At 42.0% G+C, this 24,414-nt stretch overlaps 1 protein-coding gene across 9 annotated transcripts in view; it reads left to right on the top strand.

Annotated features, from left to right (window-relative positions):
- FGFR2 (fibroblast growth factor receptor 2) overlaps positions 1-23,493 on the top strand; it is an 81,276-nt gene extending 57,783 nt beyond the window's left edge. For all 9 annotated transcript variants that reach the window (XM_077182805.1, XM_077182806.1, XM_077182804.1 and 6 more), the window contains 9 exons: positions 6,663-6,814; positions 9,433-9,554; positions 10,173-10,283; positions 11,031-11,221; positions 14,074-14,196; positions 15,476-15,546; positions 17,283-17,420; positions 18,201-18,306; positions 21,864-23,493. In XM_077182805.1, coding sequence (XP_077038920.1) covers positions 6,663-6,814; positions 9,433-9,554; positions 10,173-10,283; positions 11,031-11,221; positions 14,074-14,196; positions 15,476-15,546; positions 17,283-17,420; positions 18,201-18,306; positions 21,864-22,028 — 1,179 coding nt within the window. In that variant the 3' untranslated portion in view covers positions 22,029-23,493. The remainder of the gene's footprint in view (positions 1-6,662; positions 6,815-9,432; positions 9,555-10,172; positions 10,284-11,030; positions 11,222-14,073; positions 14,197-15,475; positions 15,547-17,282; positions 17,421-18,200; positions 18,307-21,863) is intronic.
- The last annotated feature ends 921 nt before the right edge of the window (positions 23,494-24,414 follow it).

The following is a 24,414-nucleotide window of genomic DNA, read 5'->3' on the forward strand; positions in this document are numbered from 1 at the left end:
CAGGGAGTGGAATGCTTTAGCTACCTTCCTCTGAAATTCAGTATTTTACAGAATCTTGAGGTGGGGCACCTGAATGCTTTTCAATCTGAAAGATATTTGGCTTGTCATATGAGCAAAAAATGTTAATTCTTATTTTTTTCTGACTGACTTTGCCACTTTGGGTTGGTTTTTTTTTTTCCTTTATTTCTTCTTTTTTTTAAATTTTATGATTTTACTCATTTGCTTGAATATCACTGGGACAAAGAGGGACTTTTCACTCTGAGTGTGTCAGAAAGAGTGATGAGGAGCCCTCAGGTCAATATTCACACATCTCTCTGGCTAGAAATCTGTGTAGATTTCTGGACAAAGGAGGCCTTTCAGATGTTGTGTGCTTAGCCAGAGAGAGAGAGAGAGATACATATCAACTGCTTAGATAGGAGACATTTATTAGATTTCTGCCTGAATATAAAAGCCTAATGACTCAGAGACAAGTTGATGGTCTAAAAAATACCTAGGGTTTGGTGTGAGCTCAGTTGTGTCAGCTGGAAATGGTTCCTCGGGGAGCAGAGTGTTATTTCATTTCATGTGACAGCAGTGCCAACCACTGCCCTCAGTTTAGCTATTTATCCTTAAATGATGCAATATGGACCTTCTCCAAAGCTATTGTTTTCACAGGGGGAAGAAACTGTCTTACAGCATGTTTGTCACGTTGGGGTTTATCAATTCATTTCAGTTTTTTTTACTTTTTTTTTTAGCTGAAATGGCATTTGGCTTTTAAAACTGGGAATACTTTTTTTTAAAAAAAAGATTTCTATTTGAAAGTGCAACTGCTATTTCAACACCTAAGCAAAAATCCCAGTGCTCCCAATTGTTCCTGGTACTGTTTTGTTAGCAGCAGTTGCTCATTGAAGGTCTCTCTGCTTTTGTGCTTGCATGGAAGAAAATGTAACTACTGTAGGTATTGTCTGCAGTCTGTATTTCTGGTTTATGATTTCACTGGTCAGTTTGCAAAGGCAGGATGAGACAAGCAGTCCCTGAAGATTTGCTTGTGAATATTCCTTCATTTCTCCTTGGTGCTGAGGCTGCAGCAGCTCTTCAGTCTCTGCATCTTTTAAATCTGGTTTTGGATTTCAGGGCTGTTGTCACAAGCGAAGAATTGAAAAATAATCCAGATGTTTTATTTAAAGGGTGTGTGTTTCTGGATCATTCAACCCTGTTTTATTGTGCCACCAAGCTCACTTTGTTCCAGTTTATTTGTATTTGAGAGGACTGTATTTAAACTTGGTGGGGTTTTGTCACTAAACCTTTATTTATCTGTGGATCACGGGAGGTTTCCCTTTGTGCTGTGTGGGAGGGATAGGATGGGAGGGAAGGAGATGCTCATGGCAGGTAGGCTGTGAGAATGGGGCTGGATCCAGGGCTGGGTGATGGGATTTGTTGGAATTCCAGAGAAATGAGGCCACAGATTGGGAAATTCTTGATATTGTTTTCAAAGCTCTTCTGCTGCTGGGTCAGGGTCCCTGAGGATCTGGGCTGGAAAATAATCCTGGTTCACAGAGAGACGTGTGCACGGCTCTGATGCCATCTTGTCTGAGCAGGAGAAGAGTCTTGCTGAGTAACATATGGTTTGGTTTGGATCCTCCTGCACTGCTTAGCCTGAGCTACCACAGGATTTTATCATTCCCCACACGCAGGCGTTTTTTCCCTGCCAAAATTCAGTTCCATTCGCATTCGTAGGAAGGGTCAGGATGAAGTCAGGAATTATCAGCTCCCATCCCCTACAATCCTCATCCTCACCAGGATCTGGTACTCAATTTTCAGGTTTTCCAGGGAAATCCAGCAGGCAGCTCCTCTTTTCCTCAAGTGTTACCCATGGTCTGTGTGGAGGTACCAGCTTGAGAGGGAGGGGATGAAGAAATTTGTGGGATTGAGCCTCACAAGCTGATTTGCAGGACAGGCTTTAAGTGACAGGGCCACTGAACCAGAAGAGTACAGAGTAGCCTTCAATAGGATGTACATCTATTTGGTAGGACCTTTGTTTTAACAGATAAATTGTAATTGAAGCAGACAAAAAGACAATCCCATCTCTTGTGACTTGCTCAAAGTCAAGTACAAATGTTTGTCATCACTAAAGGTTTTTGTTAGGGCTGTCACAGTCAATCTGTCAAATTTGGACCCCCTCAACATGCACGTGTCTTGAACAGGAAGCAGTGATCCTTTTTTTATGCTTTTGATTTAAAATACACTCCATTAATTTATGCCTATTGTTGTTGTGGAGTCTAATCCTTCATGGAGATATAAAGGGTGTATTTGTGATGAACAAAGACTGATCAGTTTAAAGCAAGGCTTAAGCTCACCCAGAAGAATAGTTCAAAATGGTACTTCAATAATTCAAAATGATGATGGCGGCAGAAATGTAAAAAATAAGAAAAGTGATCAGGAAAAAGGAAAGTAATGTAGTATTTCATGTAATATTGAGCAGTAAAATTATAATTTTTTTAGAGGAATAGACTATGAAGTACAAAGATTAATACACAACTGTCAGTAAGATATTGTTGAATGCTATTTACCTTAAATATTTATTTTATTTTTTCTTTATGCTTGGATTTTTTTATGGAAACCACTGTCTTGTCTAGTGGTACTTATTGGATATTATTTTGTGTATAAGTGTTTCCAAATGAGTGCTTTTCATGGAGGGGTGGTGCATGTGTTTTAAATGTCAGTACTTAACATTAGGATTACTCAATTTTGTGTAGTGCATTTAATCTTGTATTTTCCTGCATCTGGTCACTCAGATGGGGCTGCTCCTACCAACAGCTAACAGCATTATTTACTAATTATAATATACAAATATGCATATGATTTCAAATTAACTTTTACTGCAGAGCCTTCAAAAAGGCTGACAGTTATAGGAAATCACTGCATGCCTGCTAAAATGTCCCAGCATGAGTGCCAGAACTGACAGATCTAGGCTCCAGGACATGGTATGAATTATCAGTGGAGGAAAACACCCTTCATAATCAATTACAGACAATTACACACTGCTCTGCAGCTGATTTTGCCACATGGCATTTAAAGATTCCAGCAAAGATTTGTTTGTTTTAAATGCTCTGCTGCTTAGAAATGCTTGTAGAGCATTAACTGGGAGCTGATTAAGCACAGGGTGTTGGTCAGGGGAAGAAGGTGTAGTTAAAATGGGGGTATAATCATGCATTGATGGGTGAGGTTTGGGTGCAGTGGGCTTTTCTCCTTCTCCAGTGCAGATTTGGAGCTAAATTCTGTCTGGGGCTGGTTCTGTTCTCACTTCTGGCCTGCTAAAAGCACAGAGGGAGCACACAAGGAATATTTTCTGGTGGGGCTCTGCCTTCCTGTTGAGGTTAACATCTACCATAGTGGTTCTTTCAGTGCTCAGCTCAACTCAAGCTGACTTTCACCTTTCTTCCTTGAATTAAGAAATGAAATCCCTCCCTAGAGCAGTGTCATCACCTAAAACAGGGTGTCAGCCCTGAGTGGGCCCCACAATGTTTAATTCACCTGTGTCAGGTGAACCTGCATTGTGAGGGGTTGGGGAGCAGAGCTGCACGTGGCAAGCTGGAAAAAAAGAATAAAAAGCATATAGAAAGCTGCCACTTAAATGTAGATTAAAGCTGACCATGTCTACTGACCTTGGAATAGGTAGGATTTTCCTCAGTCTTTTATAGTCTGCTCTAAGGCAGTGGAAAAAAAAAATGCTCAAGGGAAGAGATCAAAGGTTAATTCTTCCTTATTGCAGGAAAGGTGAGAGGCCATTTCAAACCAGAAAATCTCCCCCAGCCACAGGCCAGGCTGGGTTGGCTTCATCTTTTCTGGAGCAGATTTTTATAGCCCTTGAGCTGCTGTAACTCCTTGTACTGCTCCAGTTAATCAATCAGGGGAATATTCCCTGGGAGTGCAGTCCATTTGTCTTCTCCCACACATGGAGCAGTTCCTCTGGATTTCTCATCCATTAATGCAGTTTGGTTACCTCCAGTATCTCTGGCCCATCACACAGTTCTGCTGTGAAGTAAACACGTGGAGTAGTGTTAAAAGGGAAACTGGCAGAGCCTTCAATCTGCTTTTTTCTGTGCATTATTGCTATTTAAGCTCTGTGTTTAAAATGCATCACTGGAGTATTTCAGTTTATTGCAAGTTTATATTTATAGGCTTTAACCAGGCTAAGGCTGCTGAATGGTGAGTGTGAAAACCAGTGAAGAGATGAAACTCTGGAAGAGATCCAGACAGTGTCTAGTACAATGATAGTATTCATGAAAAAAAAACAAACTGTAAAACCAAAAAACAAAATCCCAAAACCCAGAATTCTGGACCATTTCTGATACCTAAAGTATCTAAATTTTGTAGTTTCACTTCTGTCCCTTGAAAACAATGGCTGTAATGGCAAAGACAGGTGCAGAAGAAAAGGGAGTGTTGATTAATGAAGAATATAAGAATCAAAATTTGAATAAAGATCTCGGTAGAATGACTGGAGAACAGTAAGTAGATTTTGGAAATATGGAGGAAGTGGTCATAGAGTATTGATAGGTTTGTGGTGAGAGATGAAAAAATGGAGGCCAGAAATAGCAGAAAAGTGGAATTCAGGAAAGGAGGGTTAAGGGCAGAGGAGCTGCCACACTGGAGATTTGCACATTTCTTGGTGCTGAGCTGGTTCATTTCATGAAACATCATTTTCAAGCTGTTGTGAAATAATGAAAATGAGAAGGAAAAAAAAAAAAAAAAAAGCAGATCAGATTGCAGCCCTGGTTCTCCTGCTGACTGGTGCAGCTGTAGCAGGTGAATTCCCCTCTGCAGGCTGGACATGGCAGCATCTCTCTCTTTCTCTCTCTCTTTCTCTCTCTCTTTCTCTCTCTCTTTCTCTCTCTCTCTCTCTCTCTCTCTCTCAGGACTCTATTCAATATTCACTCACTGATTTATTTACAGCTCCATAGTCTGCTTTTATACTACTTTTCTGTTTGTGTCCCAAGTGGTCACTGGATTTATTTTCCTAGAGGGATGTGCCAGGTACTTACATTTGCTGAAAGTCAATATTATTAACATTCATGATGGTGGGATGAATGGGGCAATGGGGCAGAAGCAGTCCACCTTTCTTTTTTGAATGGTGGCCTTGTGTTTGTGCAATTTCACTCTCTCTTTCCATGGCCACATCTTGTGTGCAGGAGCTGTTTCTGATATCAGGAAAGGTCTGTCAGCTGCAAATCTGGTTACCAAGATTAATTTTTTGATAGCAACCCTTAACATTTTCTCCCTTATGAAACCTCTCTCCACTCTTAACCTCCAGTTTTAGAAAGAAGCCTTTTAAAATCTGATTTTGTGGAACAAAGCTGCAACATGGTGACATTTTACATAAGCAAACCTGGTGGCAAAGTTGATCCTCATCCAGGTGATGAGGGTGGGAGCACTCTGGTGCTCCAGGCTTCCAGCTGGGCCCAAGACAAGAACCCCCTGCTGCCTGGAGTGAGGATGGGTGCCAGTGGTGGCTTTGTGACTCCTTCATCCCAGCCTGGCTGCCAGATTTGGGCTGGGCCAAGACGCGATCGTGAGGAGAGAAGGAGGATTCACTCTCAGGAGGGGAAGACTGGCAATACAAGCATTTCTATTTTGTGTTAGTATTCACTTGAAGCTCTGAGGGCAGCAGATGTCAGACTGCTGCTTGCAGGCTTGAGGAAAGAGCCTTGCAGACGATTCACATCAAAACAAATCACGTGGATGGAGCAGCAGCCTCTTTCTTCAGGATATTTATCAATAAGTACCTTTGGTACTCCAAGGAAGATACTGGAGCTGATGAGAAATCACACTCCAGAGGTTCAAAACTGAGTTATTTTTAGGACCTCTTCCCCACATTTCCTGTAGAGTCTTTAGCTAAGAATGTAGTTAATTGAAAACTGAAGTGTTGTGATAGCTTTTTGATGCTTTCAGTATTGAGCACTTGGAAAATAGAAAGTAGTAGAATCATATAGGCTGGAAAAGACCTTTAAGATTGTTGAGTCCAAGTGTAAGCCCTGCCAAGACCACCATTAAACTGTGTCCCATGTGCCACATCTACACATATTTCAAATCCCTCTGAGGTTGGTGACTCCACCACTGCCCTGGGCAGCCTGACAGTCCATCCATTGAAGGAGCTGTTCTTGACTCCAATCCAAACCTCCCCTGGAGGCCATTTATTCTCGTGCTGTTGCTTTTCCTTGGGAGAAGAGATGGACCCCACCTGGGTGTGCTGATTTGGGAAAAGACGTGGTGACATGGACACCTAGGAGTGGAAAAGGAGAACTTAATGGTCACCCATGCTCATGGTATAAGCTGCTCACTTGGATATCTGAGGGGAGTGATGTAAATACTGCCAGTCTCTTTAAAAAAATTTAATATGATAAGCAAAAATACCTTCTGAGGGAATAAGTTTAAAACTTATGTGTTTTTTGATTGATGGGACAGACTGACAGCATTGACAGCCATTAGAGCCAGTATTGTGCTTACAGGGGAGGCTAAATGTGAGAACAGAGCACTAGAACCAAGACTGTAGATTCAGCCACTTCCTAACACCAGGGTTCTGAGCTGGCTTAGTATCAGCTGCTGGTGGTTTTCAGCTTTTGGGCCAAGATTACATCTCCATTTTTTTTTTTTTCTCCTTGTTGCATCTTGCATTGCAACCACAGGTGTCGGCCGACTCGAGCTCCTCCATGAACTCCAACACGCCCCTGGTGAGGATCACCACCCGCCTCTCCTCCACTGCGGATGCCCCCATGCTGGCAGGAGTCTCGGAGTATGAACTGCCAGAAGACCCAAAGTGGGAGTTCCCAAGGGATAAGTACGTGGCTTGCTTCCCCTGACACCGCCCCTGTGTGTCTGAGCAGCCCTAAGCACATGGCAGGGGCAAGCATCTCTCCTCATGTCGCCCAGGGTTCCTCTGGTTTAAAGAAAAGTCTCAGTTGCCTGAAGCTGCTCTGAAGATTCAATTCAATTGTCTGAGATCAGTTTGGTTAAATAGAAATGAAATTTCTTCTGCCTGCAGTCCTGATTATGTTTTCAGATTGCTCGCAGGTTTTGAGATGCTCTGCTGAAATGTAGCTCCTCTGTTAGGAAATAAGTTAGGAAAATTTGGTGTGATCCAGACTGGGAAAAATATCCACATGCAAGCGCTGTTGAAGGGCAATGTTGATTTTGCCATGTTTCTTAGCTGAGTACTTAATTGGCTAATATTGTAAAAAACAAGTAGTACAATATGTATGAGATAGAGAAAGTCTAAATTACACTATTGTACAATCCTTTCTGTCATATCTCTGGGTAGGATTTGGTGTTGAGTTTGTATTGACATGTATTAATAGAGATGATTATTTTTAATTTAGGGGAATATTTTGCATGTTGTATGCATGCATGTGCAATTTCTATGGCTTAAAAGTGTTGGGTTTCAAGCAGAGCATGCTGAATTTTGATATATTCAAATTCACATGGCTACATAATATTTTCTTCAAAGTCTGTTGACTAACAGGCAAAATGACCTTTGGCTAATCTAATTAAAACTGTAATCGTATTCCTTAATATAGAAAAAGACATGCAAAAGAGAGATAATGTTAACAAAGGTAGAACCTTTATGAACTTGATTATTTATCAGAATTAGTGCTAGCTTTAAGAAGTCTTTAGGGTACTTGGAGAAAATAACACCTTTTATCATGGGCAGTTCTCTCTGGAAGATCAGGTGTGTAACTTTTGAATAGACAAACTGTCATTTTGAGCTTTCTGATAACTCTTCTGGAAATTATTTGATTGGTTTAGCTGAAAACAAGAGTACAAGGCTGTAATTGCCACCTGCAGCATTCTGGTCAACAGTGGGGGTCTGTATATGTGCTCCTGTCAGCCCCTGCCCTGGGGGGATCCGCTAAATGCGGAAAATTTTAGAGTTGCTAAACATTTAAACCCAGTGCTCAGCACAAATGTAGGGGGAGCAGATTTGCAATGAAAGGAGGCTATTTAGAGGCAGTTTATTAGGCTGGGGGGCAGCAGGCACACAATGAGGGGTTTGTAACTTTGGTCCTAGCAGGGCAATAGCACATAAATTAACCAGTTTCCAATGCAAATGTTTGTTCTCTGCCAAGACCCTAAATTCAGTTTTTAGCTCTGGAGAAAAGGCAGGGTGACCTCAGCATAGCATATGCTGCCCTTCAGTCTTTGCACCTTTTTAAAACTTGCATTTGCTTTAGAAACCAGCCCAAAACAGCTCGAGGAATTCTCACCAAGCCAGAGCCCACATGTCACAGAGTGAGCTGGCTGCCCTCAGGAGGAGCCACCTCACTTCTGTCCCCTGCCCAAGCAGATAAGCAGGGTTTCAAATCACTTATCCCTCATCTAACTTTGCTGCTGATGGCATGACAGCCTCTCCCTGTACTTCATGGTGGAAAACAGGTGTCCATGTGTTTGAGAATGAGTCCAAACATTTGTGATATCTGTGAAATCTTCCTGTTGACCATGGAAAGTCAAGTCCTTAAAAATTTGTTTACAAAAATGCTTGAGTCTGGCCCCTATGTTGGATAACATTATCAGCATCACACTCACTGAGCATCCTCCCTGATTCCTGCTGCTGGATGTCACAAGGTATTCTCTGCAAGTAAAGGAGCCTGCCTCTAGCCCTTAAGCACTTAGGCTGGAATCAAAAAGATTTTGCCCAGAGGCTTTCAAGTTTCTTTTTTTATTTCATCTCTTTCTCCTCATGAAGCTGAGATCCACATCTCTAGGTCTGTCTGTTAGATCTTAGCAGGTTTTGCAACCAAGGACATGCTCCACAAAATGCATTCTGCTGAGCCCACTTAGTGACTGCTCCTTTTAGGAGGGTTTGATGTCGGTGCTGTGATTACAACCAAGTTTATTTTTCCCAGTCTCTGCCTCCCCTCTCTGAGCAGACCCTGGGCTCTGCAGGCAGGAGGCTCCTTCTGGTCCCCTCAGCCAAGACTCTTGTGGCTGTAAAGAGCCTGCAGCCAAGAAGGAGCCACTGTGCTGGACCCTCTGTGGCTGAAACTTGACCGTCACCTCCTTGCAGTCAGTGTGGACACCAAGATGACCAGCCCTGTCACAGTGACAGGAGACGCTGGCTGCTCCCCAATTCCAGCCATGCTCTGATGCTCTTTCAAAGCTCTGCCCCTCCACACTGCACCTCCCCACAAGGCTTGAGGAGAGCTCAAAAGCTGGGTTTGGTGACTGCTGTGCCTTTCTGAGATGCTCACTCCACCACCCCTCAGAAAATGCACCCTGGCGCGCGCGGAAACCGACGCGCACCCAGGCCCTTATTGCTTCCATATGATGAACCCCTCCCTCACGCTGCAGCAAGTTGTTGAAAGGTTTTTAGTTGAAAGGTTTTTATATTTAGCCCTGGAATTTCACTGGCTGCACCCCTGCAGCAGATGCTGTGTGTTAATCTGCTGTTTGCACCTCCAGGCTGACGCTGGGCAAACCCCTGGGAGAAGGTTGCTTTGGCCAAGTGGTCATGGCTGAAGCAGTGGGGATTGACAAAGACAGGCCAAAAGAAGCAGTGACCGTGGCAGTGAAGATGTTGAAAGGTAAGAAAATTGGGTGATTAGGGATCAGAACGGGCAGTGTGGCGGCTCTCAGCCAGAGAATTTTCTTTTGTGGCATCTGAACTCTGTCATCGTTGCGGGGCGGGTCAAAGAGCACATAGCTGACCTCAGCCTTCAGCAGTCTGGGGTGTAAATCTGCACCCTTGACAGCCTGTTTATCCTGAGCACTGAGTATTTGGGAGCCAGGAGATGTATTAGCATCGTGTGGGTCTCTCTGCTTTCAGTTTATTTCATGTCAGAGGCTATCCTTGTGTAGATCTGAGCCCGTTCAGTCCAGGTGGTTGGTACCAATTTATTTTGAATTTAATTGTAAGGTTAGTTTGCAGGAAAGGCAGTGTTATTGGAGGTTTGATAGCTAAGGACAGCTTTTTTATGTCTGGTCTTGCTGTGCTGCCACTTTACATAATAACACTGAAGAGTCCACCAAAGAGGCTGAGACTATTTTTTGGCAGCCCATAATATATGATGTGCAGTGTAAACTGGAAAACAAATCCCGTATTTTGCATTTTGAGCCACACATATTTTACACCAGCTGATGAGCCTTACTGAAGCTCAGGCTGGCACACTAAAATTTATGAACTGAACCTGTGTCTTCTACAGATGATGCCACAGAAAAAGACCTGTCTGACCTGGTGTCAGAGATGGAGATGATGAAGATGATTGGGAAGCATAAAAATATCATCAATCTTCTTGGAGCCTGTACCCAGGATGGTGAGTAGAGAAAAGAAAGTAAACCAGGACTTTCCAACAGGTCTGTGAAAGTCTCATTAATCATAATTTTTCAAGAGGTTTTAAGGAAGCAGTCATGCCGTGATAGGATTTTTAGGTATTTCTTTAGCTTAACAGCAATATTTTAACTTCTGTTTCTCATTATAGTTGCAGCCTTAATATGAGAAAGGGTCCTGTATCATATGAAAACTCTCTAATCCCTTGCTGTAAGGAACAAATGACCTTTTGCAGGGCCTTTACCCAAGTCTGCTGTTCTGCATTGTCAGCCCTGCTTTAGGAGAACTTGCACCCCACAAATTTGAAATGAGTACTTTCACTCCTGGAAAAGCTAATTATGCTACATAAAGTGATGCAGAATGGCATAATGCTCTGGAAATTTAAAAAAAAAAAAAAACCAACTAAGAAGTGCTTTTCCTTTGGAGATCTCAGGCTATTTTTTGATTGAAAATATTTGTTTTTCAGTACATGGCATCGTCTGAAAGGAACAGGCACTGGGGCAGGGTTTAGGTATTTTAAGGCACTAATTGTGGCTCTGCCACTCCTGCTGTGGAGCTTTGGGTAATCACTTCCCCATATCCAAACCTTTTATTTTTTAAAGCGGTGCTTGCCATTTTCCCATTTCATTGATTCGCTTAATTAATCATAGCACACTAAAAGCTTTTTTTTACATAAAAACCACTTCACCCTGGTACCTGACCCTGCTTTTGCCACGGTTCTTTTCATGCCCAGGTCCTTTGTATGTGATAGTGGAATATGCTTCCAAGGGGAACCTGCGGGAGTACCTGCGAGCGCGCCGCCCGCCCGGCATGGAGTACTCCTTCGACATCAACAGGGTGCCCGAGGAGCAGATGACATTCAAGGACCTGGTGTCCTGCACCTACCAGCTGGCACGAGGCATGGAGTACCTGGCTTCCCAAAAAGTAGGTGGAAATCAGCAAATGCAGAGCTTTTTTTTTTTTCTCAGTTTGATTTTGCGCTCGTCTCGTCCGCGTTCGGGAGTTTGCTGGGGAGAGGGAGCTGCCTCAAGGAGGTTGTGTAATCCACAGCCCTGCAGATCAGTGGGAAAATTCATGCACTTCAAAGGTTTTTCATCTTTGTTTAGCAGTATTGCTGAAATAAAGCCCAGAGTGGGTCATTTGAAGTAAATACTGTGCATGTATCTGCAGTTTGAATCCAGGAGCACAGGTGGTCACTTGGTTACACAACTCACATCACTCCACCCATGAGCAGCAGCCTCTGCTTGCCTCCTGTTTCCAGTCAAACCAACCAAATCTTTGCACATCGTGGTGTAAAACAAATGATTTCAGTGGCTGAAAGGGCTTACAGAATAGCAACAGGCAGGGTTGAGAAGGCCCAAGTCAGCAGGGCAAAAGAGTGGGCAGAAGAGGCAGAAATAAGTGGAGGGTATTAGTCACTTAAATGATACACTTTACTGTAAACTGGTGTTTCAGGAAAGTGAGCTGGTTGAAAGAATTTATTTATCCTGTCGTGTCCCCAGACATTTATTTCTAAAGCCTGTCTTCAAACATTTCTTTTTAACCAGCATTTTGATTCAATCATAGTTATGAAACCTTAAGTAGCCCTGTATAACTAACTCTGTAAACATACTGTGGCTTAGTGGACGAGCCATCCTGGATACCCTGGGTGATGTTTGGACCCAAAGGCTAAACCAGAGCAGCAGATAGCAATGATAAGTACTTCCTGCAGGGTGTGGAGTGGTTAGTGGGATTTATACAGATTTCCAGTCATGTCCACTCCCAAGTATGGAGCTGTTTTTACCAAAGACCAGGGCTGAGTGTAACCTTCCATTCCTGTTGTGTGGAGTCATGATTTTGTTATTGTTTTTTCTGCACTTGTAGAGGTGGGGAAGAGAGGGAATCCAGGTTTAATTTTGCTTTTATTCTTTTTGTTTTGAAACAGTAAATCTTAGCTCAGCAGGGTGACGTGCATGACAGCAAGGCACAACTCTTCTAATGGAGTAAAGCAGGGGTATTGATTAGGTGACACACCTCAGGATATCTCTTTCTGAAATTATTGCAACTCCTGCCTGGCAGCGAGCCAGGTCCCAAGAAAACAGAGCTGATGTGGAAGGAAAACATAAATCTTTTCATCAGCCATCTTGAGAGCAAGTGTCCTCCTGAGGAGCTCTGAAGTGCTGCTGTAGGACACTCCCAGGAGCCACTGCAGCCTTTTGTGTTTGCAAAAGCACTTGGCTGGTGCTGTGCTGAGCTGGGCAGATTGAGAGGCATTGCCCAAGGCAGAGGGAGAGCAGGGGCAGCACAGAGTAGAGCTGTGCATTCCTGTGCTCCAGATACCCCACCACTTCTGTTTGTATTTCACCCGTTCCTCTCCCCTTAGGGATCCATTTTCTGAGCTGGAATAATAAGAGAGCTGCTCTTCTCGTGGTATTGCCATCATGCATGAGCTGTGAGAAGGGCAGTGTTCTTGTTATTTCAGTCCAATAAAGGGGCTCACTGAGACTGCAATAAAGAAAATGGTGAAGGTGATGTTTGTTCACTTACCCTTTGCCTCACAAGAAGTTTTTGCCTTACAGGCAGTTGTACTTAGAACCAGTATCCCATTTCCGAGGTTGGATGGATGATTTTAAAAGTAGGGCGCTTGGCCCATGTTGTTTCTGCCACCATAGCACTGCTGATGCTGAGTTAGAGGACTGATGGGATGCAGAAATCCTGCACTGTTGGCTGCTCCTGAAGGCATTGCTGGAACAGGTTTTTCCTGGCAGTTCCCCATTGCTAACCCAGCGAGGAGCAGAAACTTCATTTTACCCATTAAATGGGATAAGAGATCTCAGCATTTTGCTGGGGCAAGGAAAGAGCAAGAAAAAATACTGGTTGTTACATAGCTTTTTGTAGTGTGTCTATGCACATATTGAAATAAAACATACAATGTCAAGAATTATCCAAAACTGAGGAGGGAAAAAATATATATTTAAGTTGAAAATAAATAAAATACCCTGCTGGGATTCAAAGTGCAGTGTTTCTTACCACGCCCTCACTGCCACCTTATATCAACCCTAATAAAGCTACTTGAACACAGGACTAACACCCAGAGCAGTCACAGAGTCCCCTCAGTGTCAGGATAATGCTGGCATGAAGGAAACATCTCCCAGCAGGTGATAGGTTTAGTTTCAGTATCAAAACTATCTTAAAAACAGTCAAACCCTGATTGTTTTGGGTTTTTTTTTTCTTTTCCTTTTCATAATTGCATTTTTATCATCTTGTGGTTGAAATAATTATACACACCCTAGACATGCTGCTCACAATTATAATAATGTCTTTTCTATTAAAAACAGTTGCACTGATTCAGACTGGATGTCAGCTTTTATCTCTGCTTAGACAATATAATTTAAGAGAAGCCACCCAATAAAAATGTTCATTAACAGTATTTCTGATGAAACTGCTATACCTGTACCTGGGCACATGTAAAGGAGAGTACATCACAAAATGCTTGGCACAACCTGGGTCACCACCCAGCTTTCAGCCTTAGCAAAAATATAAGATTTAAGCAGACCAGGGCTTTCTAAGACACTTCTTAGGGCCATTGTTCAACTTGGAAACACCAGCTGAGGGGATGGATTGCAATAATTAAGAAAAATCATATTTCACAGGCTTGTAGTGAATGTGTGGTTTTCCCACCTGGAAATTTAGGTTAAAATCTATAAAGGAGATTTAATTGTGGTGTTGAAGCACTTCCACTTTTGCTGCAGTTTATTTCAGTGGGCTGTTTTTTTTCTTCTTTTTTTTGTTTCCAGTGCATCCATCGAGACTTGGCCGCAAGAAATGTTTTGGTAACGGAAAACAATGTCATGAAAATAGCAGACTTTGGTTTAGCCAGAGACATCAACAATATAGATTATTATAAAAAGACTACTAATGTAAGTGGATGGTTTTCTAATCTCTGGAAACAAGTGTTTCTTTCAGTGATTCATTTCAGAACTGTGGTTGTAAAGTTAATGGGCTCCTTGTACAGCAGACTCACTTTTCATCCCAGACAAAAAAACAGGGATCAAGGACATGAGCATTTCTGTCTCCTCTTACAGGGATAGTTGGTTAAAAAGATAAGCAAAGAGGCTGCATATTGGAGGATTAGAAATGCTAAAATACAATAGCCTTTTTTTTTTTTTTATTGTGTTTCTGACTCCAGTCAGTCATAATAAGTGGAAATATTCCTGCTGATCCCAGCTGGTTTAGCACCCAGCCTAGGATCTTGAAATACAAACAATGCCAGCAACAAGCACAATAAAAATCCTGTTTACTTGTGGTGATGTCACATTCAGCCTTCTGCCTGTATTTAGCTTGTTACAGGTTGTGATGGTGATCTCAAAGTGGAGATGGAGGAAATTTATTTTTCTCCCCACACTGTCACAGTTTTGCTGCTTAGCCTGTACCAAATCAGGAAGATAAAACATTTGGGATGGAGCATTGATACCTGGTTTGAGCTCCTGACACCTCCTCAGGGGATCTCTCAAGGTCCTGCTGAGCTGCACTTGGGTTTTGATGGGAACTGTGCAGAACTCATTGAGTTCTACAGATTTTATTTGTATAAATCTGACTTCTTATTAACAATCATGTTAAGTGGCTTATTTGTGAAAATCACTAAGTGATTAGTGGCATTTTAATGGTAACATCTGCCTACTTCCAGAAGCCAGAACCACAATATACAGCAGCATTGGGGGGGATTGAACATTCTTCATTTCAGACCCAGTGCAATTCCCAGCTCTGTGTGTGCAAAGCAACAGGCAGCTCTGACTGTGAGCTTTGGGATAGGAAAACAAAATTTTTGGATTTAGTAATCAATTCATTTTTGCAGGCAGGCTTGTTTTTCAGAAGTTTATTAATTGTGGGGTTTTTTATCTTTAAAGAGCCATAGCAGAATGATACTTTTGGTTTTAATCTGCTTATTAAATTATTATTCCTATCATTCTCCTTGCAAGCAATCTGGGTAATTTTTGGGAACTCTTAATTGCTTTTAATTTTATCTTCAGTGCTTGTATCCATTTTTATAACAGTCTCTGTGCTTTAGCCCATCTTACTGTTCTCTCACTGAAAATGTTCAAGGTAAATTATCTACTGGTTGCTTTAGCAGACAGCTCTTAGAGAAATCATCCTGCAAATCGCTGCCATTTTAATTCTTCTTCCTCTCCAAACTCACAGGGACGGCTTCCAGTAAAGTGGATGGCTCCAGAAGCTCTGTTTGACAGAGTTTACACACATCAAAGTGATGTGTAAGTGGCCTGATTTCAGTGGGGTTTTGGGCATGGGAAGGGGGGGTTGTTTTGCTTTGTGTTTGTTAAAATTCGGGTTATTTCATATATGTTTTGCTGTTGTCCTTTACCTTTAAGAGTTTTCATTCTGTTTCACGTATTAATAGATGGAACAGGACTTGCCCTTAGAAAGTGAGGATTTTATGGTAGACTGCTAACCAGTGCTCTGTTACTAATCTGCCCAGCTTCAAAGCACATGAAAGGTGGAAAATGCTAACCTCCTTCTGTCACTGCGGAAGTTTCCCCCCTTGAACTTATTTACGGATGTGCAGCTACAAAGAGTCTATCTAATTTGCTTGCCTTTTGACATGCTCTGGACTTCCTTCAGGTTTAAAAAAATAAAAGGAGAGAGAGAGAGAAAAGAATGAGAAAAAAAAGAAAGTTCCTGAAAACTTCTTATAAAAATCTGTGCTGAGATTGGGTGCAATAAAACGTAGGCTGGGTACGCTGGAAAAGTTTTCTCTGATTTTCAGAAGTGGAGTTGCTTCCCAGCAGTACTTCACATGTAATAGGAAATCACTGGACTCTGACACTTCAAAACTCTTTTAATGTGTGCACAGAGCCACTGGCTGATGCAACTGCTCAGGGTTTATTCTGCTTCCTATTACAGTTCTATGTGCTTGAAGTAGACATTTATTTCTTATGCAATACAGATGAAGATTCTGTTTTTTATTTCTCCAAGAAAAGCTATTAACTGTAAAGGGCTGGATGCTTCCCAACAGAGGAGCCAAAGGTTAGGCAAGTCAGTGCAGGGTTAAAAAGGAAAAAGGCAGGATGGAGAAAATAAGAATTATCTCCTCTTTCTTTAACCTGGGTGCAGTTTCCAAGCCGCTCTCTCCTTAAGAAAATCATTTGCTGATTTCCTGCAATCTCTACATCATTTACAAAGGAAACTATATACACAGGTTAAGGGTGGATCAAACTTGTGTTTTAAAATAACATCTTGGCAAAATATTTAAGTGACTGTGAAGTAAACCACTTCACTGGCTCGGGACTGAGAGTCAGCCTGAGCTCCTCAGCAGCCAGGGAACACGAGGATTTCAGCTGGGGCTTGGAGACTCTTGGCCCCATGGTGGCTTTGAAGATGGCTAAAGATAATATTATTGTAAGTTTGTGCAAACAGTTTACTAAAGCACGGTGCTGCAGAGCTGGGGGAGCTGCAGAGGAGCTGGGGAGCCAGTTGAGGCTCTGTGCTGGTGCTCACCTGGCAGAGCTGCCTGCCACAGAGCCCCAGCTTGCCAGCCAGGCAGGATGAGGCAGAAAACTGGCTTAAAAATTATCCCTCTTCATTTCCTAGCAGAAGAAGTTAGCAACAAAAGAGAGGGGGAAAAAAAAGTAAAAGAAAGGCAGGGTGACGCAAAATATTTTTGTTTTGAACAGTCTGCTTTTTTCCAAAATATCCTGCCACATAATTGCACCCCAGCTGAGCTGGGAGGGCTCTGTAAGTCATTAAGCTGTGAAGATGCAGTGCTGGGCAGTAGCCCCCAGGTGCTCAGAGCACAGCAGACAGAGGCAAAGAGGGTATTTGGGAACATGCTGGGGTCAGTCCCCATCCTAAATGCTGTCCTTCCATCTGATGCACGTCCCAGATCCCTGTCCTGCTCTGGGCAGGCAGACCTGGCTGAAACACCTCTAGGAGGGATGGGATCTCTGCTTCCAGGCAGGTCTACTAATGCAGTTTTCTCTTTGGTTTGCAGTTGGTCATTTGGTGTGTTAATGTGGGAGATCTTCACCTTAGGAGGGTCACCCTACCCAGGAATCCCAGTGGAGGAACTTTTTAAGCTGCTTAAAGAAGGGCACCGGATGGATAAACCTGCCAACTGCACCAACGAGCTGTAAGGACCCTGCCCTGCTGTGCCAGGGCTGCAGGGCACAGCTGTACTGAGTTCATGTGTTTAGTGATGCCCCCAGAAGAATCAAACACTTTCAGAGCTGCTTGACTCTAAAATTCAGGGTATTTGTGAGGGTGTAGGTGGGTAAGGAAAAGGTATGGGAAGGATTTCAGGAAATGTTTGGCAGAGGATGCTTCTTTGCACACCCTGCTGTGATCCTATTGCAGAAAGAAGAAATCATCTGCAAGCCAGTCTCTGTCAGTGTTTTTACGCCCATATTTGTTTGATTTTAATGTTATTAACATGGAAATTCATAAATGTTGCACATACCACTAATCAAAGGTGAGGTACATCAGGCTGCTTTTATACAGAGCAAAATACACCTGGAATTCCTGTGTTAACACAGCATTATCTCCTGGTGGTGTGGGGAGTGTGATTTCAGAGATTCCAATACAGACCTTAACTATATTTAAAATTTTTTGCATTTTAATCTCTTCACAAAGACTGCAATCCCTGACATATTAAAAGTATTGTAATTTAATGCCTTTGAAGTTGCTGGGCCACAGAATTGGGCCCACAAAAAGGTAATTTAGACACTGAGCAAGGGAGAGACAGGAGTAGGAAGCCCCTGTGAGGCAGTGCTAGGATTTCAGTGGGATTTTCAGTGGCCCATGTGTGTGCTTGCTGCTTTCCTTGTGAAGGGCAGCACTGACTGTGCACAGAAAGGTTTGTGAGGAGGATGTGTGATTTTAATTAAGCCAAGCAAATGTGTGTTTCTTCCAGCTATATGATGATGAGAGATTGCTGGCATGCTGTGCCTTCTCACAGACCCACTTTCAAACAGTTGGTGGAGGACTTGGATCGGATTCTCACTCTCACAACTAATGAGGTAGGTAAATTGTCTCCCCCCCACAAGCTGCTGATCAGGAAAAATGGTTCAGGGGACAGATGGAATTTATTCAATTATGAAATCCCGCTCAAGTTCACTCCTTATTCTGTTTGTCATTGTCCTCTGAGGTTACACGCAGCTAAGCTATGTATCCTATGAAATCCTGGCTCTCCTGCCATTGTGCCTGGAATTATGTAACTAAAAAGAAGCACATCTTTGAGGAGTTTTTGTTTATTTCTCGCTGCATCTCTGGATGCTTTTAGTGTCGAGGGACAGGCACGTGGCAGGTTGAGGGGCAGTGTTTGTGTTTCAGCAGGAATTGCACGTGAGGGAGGGGTGTGGAGTTCTGGTGGTTCTCATTTGCTGGCTCAGTTTGACTCCCAGCCATGCTATGTAGGTCAGGAGAGGAGAAACTGTCAGTGGCAGATTTCAGATGATGTGTCTGAGAGTGAATTAGGTTCACTGCAACAGCTCTCTGTGGAGGGAATGAGGACCCACGGGGGATGTGCAAACAGCCATCCAATTATCCAAAGGTCCTGCCTAGCACTGCTTCAGGTTGGGCTGTGTGAATGCAGGAAGGTTTTATTTGAAGAGCTTTCTTTCAGAGGTCTGAGATATTATTAGTTTTAGCAAGGAACACACTGATTAGGGTATTCACACAGGAATCAGTCCTCTTATCACTGAACCATGTGCACCTTTGAAAAAATCACAAGTGATGGAAATGTTGATTCTTTTGGTGGAAATTTCTTTTGAGAGACAATACTTGGTGTCCCAGAAATATTCTACAAACTCCTATTATTTATGAGAAATGAAATGCTTAATGGGAGCAAAAAAAGAACAAAGCAGTTACACAGGGAAGTTGCAACAACTGGATTTGACCATTTCAAAACAAGATTTTGGTATTTGTTATTGCTTCTTTGTAGAAAAAAAGATTTGAATCACTCTATGTGGCTCCTCAACATTATTATGTTCTAATTTTTTTGAATTGTTAGAGAAATAAAAAATGGATTGTGAAGCAGCTTTGGGAAAGCCTTTTCACAATGGAGATGACAGGAGAACCTGAATAAAGAGGTGGCATTTTTTATGATCATTTGCCCAGATCTGGTTGAAAAAGATTCTTTGGCTTCAGTAGCAGCTGTAAATTTATCTGGGTTCTGTTTTTAAGGCTTTCTCTAAAAAGAGTGGCACCTTCAGGACGAGATATGAAGGAATATGGTCTCTCTCTGGAGCCATGGATGTAGCCCTGTGTCCTGTTACCATTTTCACCTCCTCCAGTACTCCCTGCATCTTCTCCTGCCTAATTCATACATGATTTCACAAGACCAGTTGGAGGTGGGCTGGCTGCCACTGCAGAGTGCTGGGTGGCTTGGACTGGATACGTGTTTGCAAATTCAAGAGGGAGGTTCTGGGCTGCAATTCCAAGCCTGGGAAAGGATATTGCTTTCTTTCTTGCGTGTGTTTAACCGTCGAGCCTTCCCAACCCCGTACTGCTCATAGACCTGGAATGATCTCAAAGTTAACCTGAAAAGGCCTTTAGGGTTATGTAAATTGCTTTAGACTAGAATCATAGGAAAAAACGTCTGGAAAAAGCTTAGGAACGCATCCAGTCCATCTGATGGGCCTGTGGCAGGGCCCACTATACGTTTGTCATTCCTGACAGATGTTTATGTAACTTGTCCTCACACATCTCCACTGCTGTATTTCGGCATCGCCTCTGGACAGCCTGTTGCTTTGTTTTCCTAATCTCTAATCTTTCAACATCAGCTATTGCTTTTGTCCTATTTACCCTGGACATAGAAAGCAAATCATTTCACTTGTCTTCGCAGCGCGTTTCATGTTCCCGAGCGCTTGTCGTCATCTCGGTGCCTCCTGAGAGCTCCAACGTGTCCCATTTTCCTCCTTTGGAGATCTCTGATTCTGTGCAATCTGCATGGTCTTCCTGAAGTGCAGATCCTCCAGGCTCACTTCTGCTTGTCCTCTCCCCACTCTCCCTTTCCCCCCAGAATAACCCTGGCTCAGTCTGGTTTACCCAACAATTCATTTTGCTGGGGTAGCCAATAATTTCTTCTGCTTTTGTGCAAGTAATGATTTCTGCTTAAATAGTAACACCTCGCTCCTTACCATGTCGAATCATTGCTTGTTGGGTTGTTAATGTGTTTTCTTGCTGTGTTTTTTTCCCCAAAAGACGCCCATTCCCATGTTTCTGTGACCCACATGAGCAGAAGTCACCAGGAGTCAGCCTCGTGGCTGTGGTGCTTCGTCAGCACCAGAAACCAACCTGGTGCTGGTTCTTGTGGCCCTTGGTGTGACTCTGGCTCTTGACACTGGATAAGGGCCCTATCTTCAGGGCTGAATTAATATCTGAGTTACATCAAGTCTTCTCATATGATGAGCCATATCTGATAGCCCCTGGGAAAGTCCTGGTTCTTCAGAGACTGGGATCTTTTCTTCTTCTATCTATTTAGAAAATGTCTGGTTATTTCTGCTCACATAGGGCTGATTTTCTAATCCACAAATATGTAACAGGATTGCCCTCGTGGATTTTTCAAGAGCCTGGGCAGCCACATAGTCAGTAATCAATAGATCCAAACTCCCTCCTTTTGGTCCCTATTAAATTTTCCAGCATTTTAAAACATACCACACCCTCCTTTTAAAATGGTGACCATTTGTAAACTCTAAGATGGTAATGACTGAATCTCTGACTTAAAAAAAAGGAATGTTAGCCAAAGGACTAAATTACCCCAAACCTAAGCACAGCAGCATAAAATACTGACTGAGGTGGAAGACTCGACTCGTCAGTGCGATCATGACTTGTGGTTTAGCAAATGAAGAGATTGCATTTAAATGAATGCAGCTGCCTTTAGAAGTTAAAAGAGAAGGAACATTTCAAGGGGAAAAATAACTTTATTCTCTTGCCAAAACTGTTGTTTCTAGCAAAAGAGCCTTAACCCAAAACTTGGATTCAGCAGATGATATTTCCTTTTTTAATGACTGCTTTGGTCATGGCTACTCTGGGATGCACAAGACACAAATATGTGGTGTCAAAAACCCAAATCGTGTGAATTTGATTTTGTTTTTCCTTCAGATCTTTTTTGCACGTATGCCACTGCATGTTGAAACGCAAATTTAATATCACAGAATATAAAACAGAGATTCAAAGTGACCAAAGGCATACAAAGTTGGAAGCGTCTTTCCCTCTCCAAATCACTACCATGTGCTAAAGAAAAATGGTTCTATTTAGGATGAAATTTCATTTTTATCATTGCGAGTGAAAAGCCCTCTTTTGATGTGGTTGCCATGTTTATTCCCACTGACACAGCTAATGCTGGTGATGTTGGAGTTCAGAAAATACCGTGTTATTGGCTTGTTTTTTCTTCCCCTAGTCGAGCTCCTTGTTTTATGAGGTATTCAGGCAACAAGGCAGTTTTGAACGCAGCTGATTCACTGCGAGCGAGCGTCATTCTCAAACCGCCCTCTTCCAAAATCTGCGCAGCGGTGACATTTCACTGTCAGCTCTCCTCCCTGACTAAAAACTAGTTTTATTCCTCTTGCCACAGGAGTATCTGGACCTCAGTGGGCCTCTGGAACAGTATTCACCCAGCTACCCCGACACGAGGAGCTCGTGTTCCTCGGGGGACGACTCCGTGTTCTCCCCAGACCCGATGCCTTACGAACCTTGTCTCCCCAAGTACCAGCACATGAACGGGAGTGTGAAAACATGAAAAGAGGAGCAAAAGAGGCAAGAGCACCAAGCTACCTACCGTATGCAAAGCTAAAGCTTTCCTCCAGGACCTTCATGTTTCTGCTTGTACATAGGAGATGCGGAGAAAAAAAATAGAGAGAGAGGAAAAAAGGAAAAAAAAAAACAATTTGGAGGAAATCTACATAAAGATTCTCATCACTTGCAGCTTTCAGATGTTCCCAAGAAAGAAGAATGTTTATGAGCTGTGTCTAGATACCCATTGCTATCAATTTTCTGGCTTCCTGTGAGCTGCAACAGACTTTGTTTGTACAATGGACCAGTTGGACTTGAGGCAAACTCTGGGTCTGCCTTTCTTGTTTATTTTGTAATATTTGGAGAAAATATATGTTGGCACACACTTACAGAGCACAAATGCAGTATATAGGTGCTGGATGTATGTAAATATATTCAAAAATATGTATAAATATATATTATATATATTTACAATGAATTATTTTTTGTATTGATTTAAAAAATGGATGTCCCAATCCACCTAGCAAATTAGTCTCTTTTTTAACAGCTATTTGCTAAATGCTGTTCTTACACAGAATTTCTTAATTTTCACCATCCAAAGGTGGAAAATACTTTGCTTTCAGGGAAAATGGTATATCATTAATTTATTAACTAATTGGTAATGTACAAAACAGTTAATCGTTTATAGGGTTGTTGTGTTTTTGTAATTTAAATGGCATTTCTATGCAGGCAGCACAGAGGACTAGTAGATATATTGCTCAGACTTTACTAGTTTTCAGATCTTTAAGAAAAGAAATATTTACAGTATATAACTAATTTGGGGAAATTAAACTTTTGATTTATTTGTGTTTAAAAACTGCAGTGTCAGCTGATTATTCTTATCACAACCAAATCCTTTAACAAGAAAGTCTTTTTCCTTTAAGGTCCAAAAAGCAGAGTCGTTCCACTCCAAAAAAAAAAAACAGAAAAAGGAAAATAAAGGACATTTTGAAGAAGGTTCTTAAAGTAAGGAGAGACATGGATTGATCTATAGGCACAGCAGAACAGACTGCTCTAAAAGGAGCTGAGCTTCTACCCTGAGTTGCACATGCATCAAATTATCTACAATTCTCTTGCCTCAGTTGGATAATAGGTTCCAGACCTTTTGGCCTGGATCTTTTGCCTTTATCCCTCTATTGTAACTTAAGTTAAAAAGAGAGAAGTTGTTTATAATGACAGCTTGCCATAGGAATATCAGCATCTTTTTAGGGGATTAATTCATGCTGACTCCAGTATTTCCTTCTGAACCATTCCATAACAGTAGGTGTAGCACTGGCCGCTGCTAGAATATCACTGTTGTTTGCATCTTTTTTACAGAATCTTGTATTTTTACTTTCAGAACATTCACATTGATATGGCCATGGAATATGAATGCAAATTTCACTGTTTAATGTGGTGGTGTGTTTGTTTTGTTTTTTGGGTTTTTTTTTTTTTTTAATAATTTTTTAATTGGGTAAAATAAGTATTAAAATCTGTTAACTTTTGTACTGACAATAAAATGTTTCTACAGATATTAATGTTAAAATTACAAAATAAATGTCATGCAGCTTATTTTTCCTAATCCTTTGTGTCATACAAAATGGTTTCCTGAACATCAAGCGATGGAACACATCCAGAAAAGCTTCCTTTGGGCCTTATCATAGATCCTATATCACAAAGCAATCCTTTCAGGAATAATGCTTTTGCCTCTGTCTTTTAAAAGTCTACTCATGAATAGCATGGGTTATTTGAGTAAACATATATACAGTCTTTGGTGGAAAATGGCTTGAAGTGTTCATAGTGCAGACCCAAAGTATGTTCTCTTTTTATTTAGGCTGTATCCTTTAATTAGTGAGGTTTCTGATTCATTCAAGGGGAGCTGGACGACCATTTGCATGGGAGATTTTTTTATAAAATCATAACAGATGCAAAGAGGGAAAAAGTTTGGTGTCATGGCAAGAGTTCAAAAGTCTTCTGTTGTATTTTTCCTTTTTTTTTTTTAACTTGAAAGCAGAAGGAAGACACCCCAGAACAGCCTGTGCTTGAGGCAGAACTTTATGGTCACATTGCTGCAGGTTAGCCTGGAGAGGGATGTTGGATGTGCTCTGGAAGTGCTTCAGACACCAAACTGTTCTTTGGTTCCTTTCTGCCTCTTTCTACTCTGACTGAAAACCCCATGCCAACGCTAAGAAACTTCTTTTAAAAATTCCTGTTAAAAACTGGTGGTTTTCAATTAAGAATTATCTGATTGGAAGATTCCCATTGACTTTCACTGGAAACCATAATTTCCTTTCCCCACAACCTCTATTCCAATCAGCAGCAGTGGTGGCTACTGTGACAGAAACCACAATGGCTGTAATGACACATGTCTGGTT

The sequence above is a fragment of the Agelaius phoeniceus genome, chromosome 9, assembly GCF_051311805.1.
Source record: "Agelaius phoeniceus isolate bAgePho1 chromosome 9, bAgePho1.hap1, whole genome shotgun sequence".
Lineage (NCBI taxonomy): Eukaryota > Metazoa > Chordata > Aves > Passeriformes > Icteridae > Agelaius > Agelaius phoeniceus.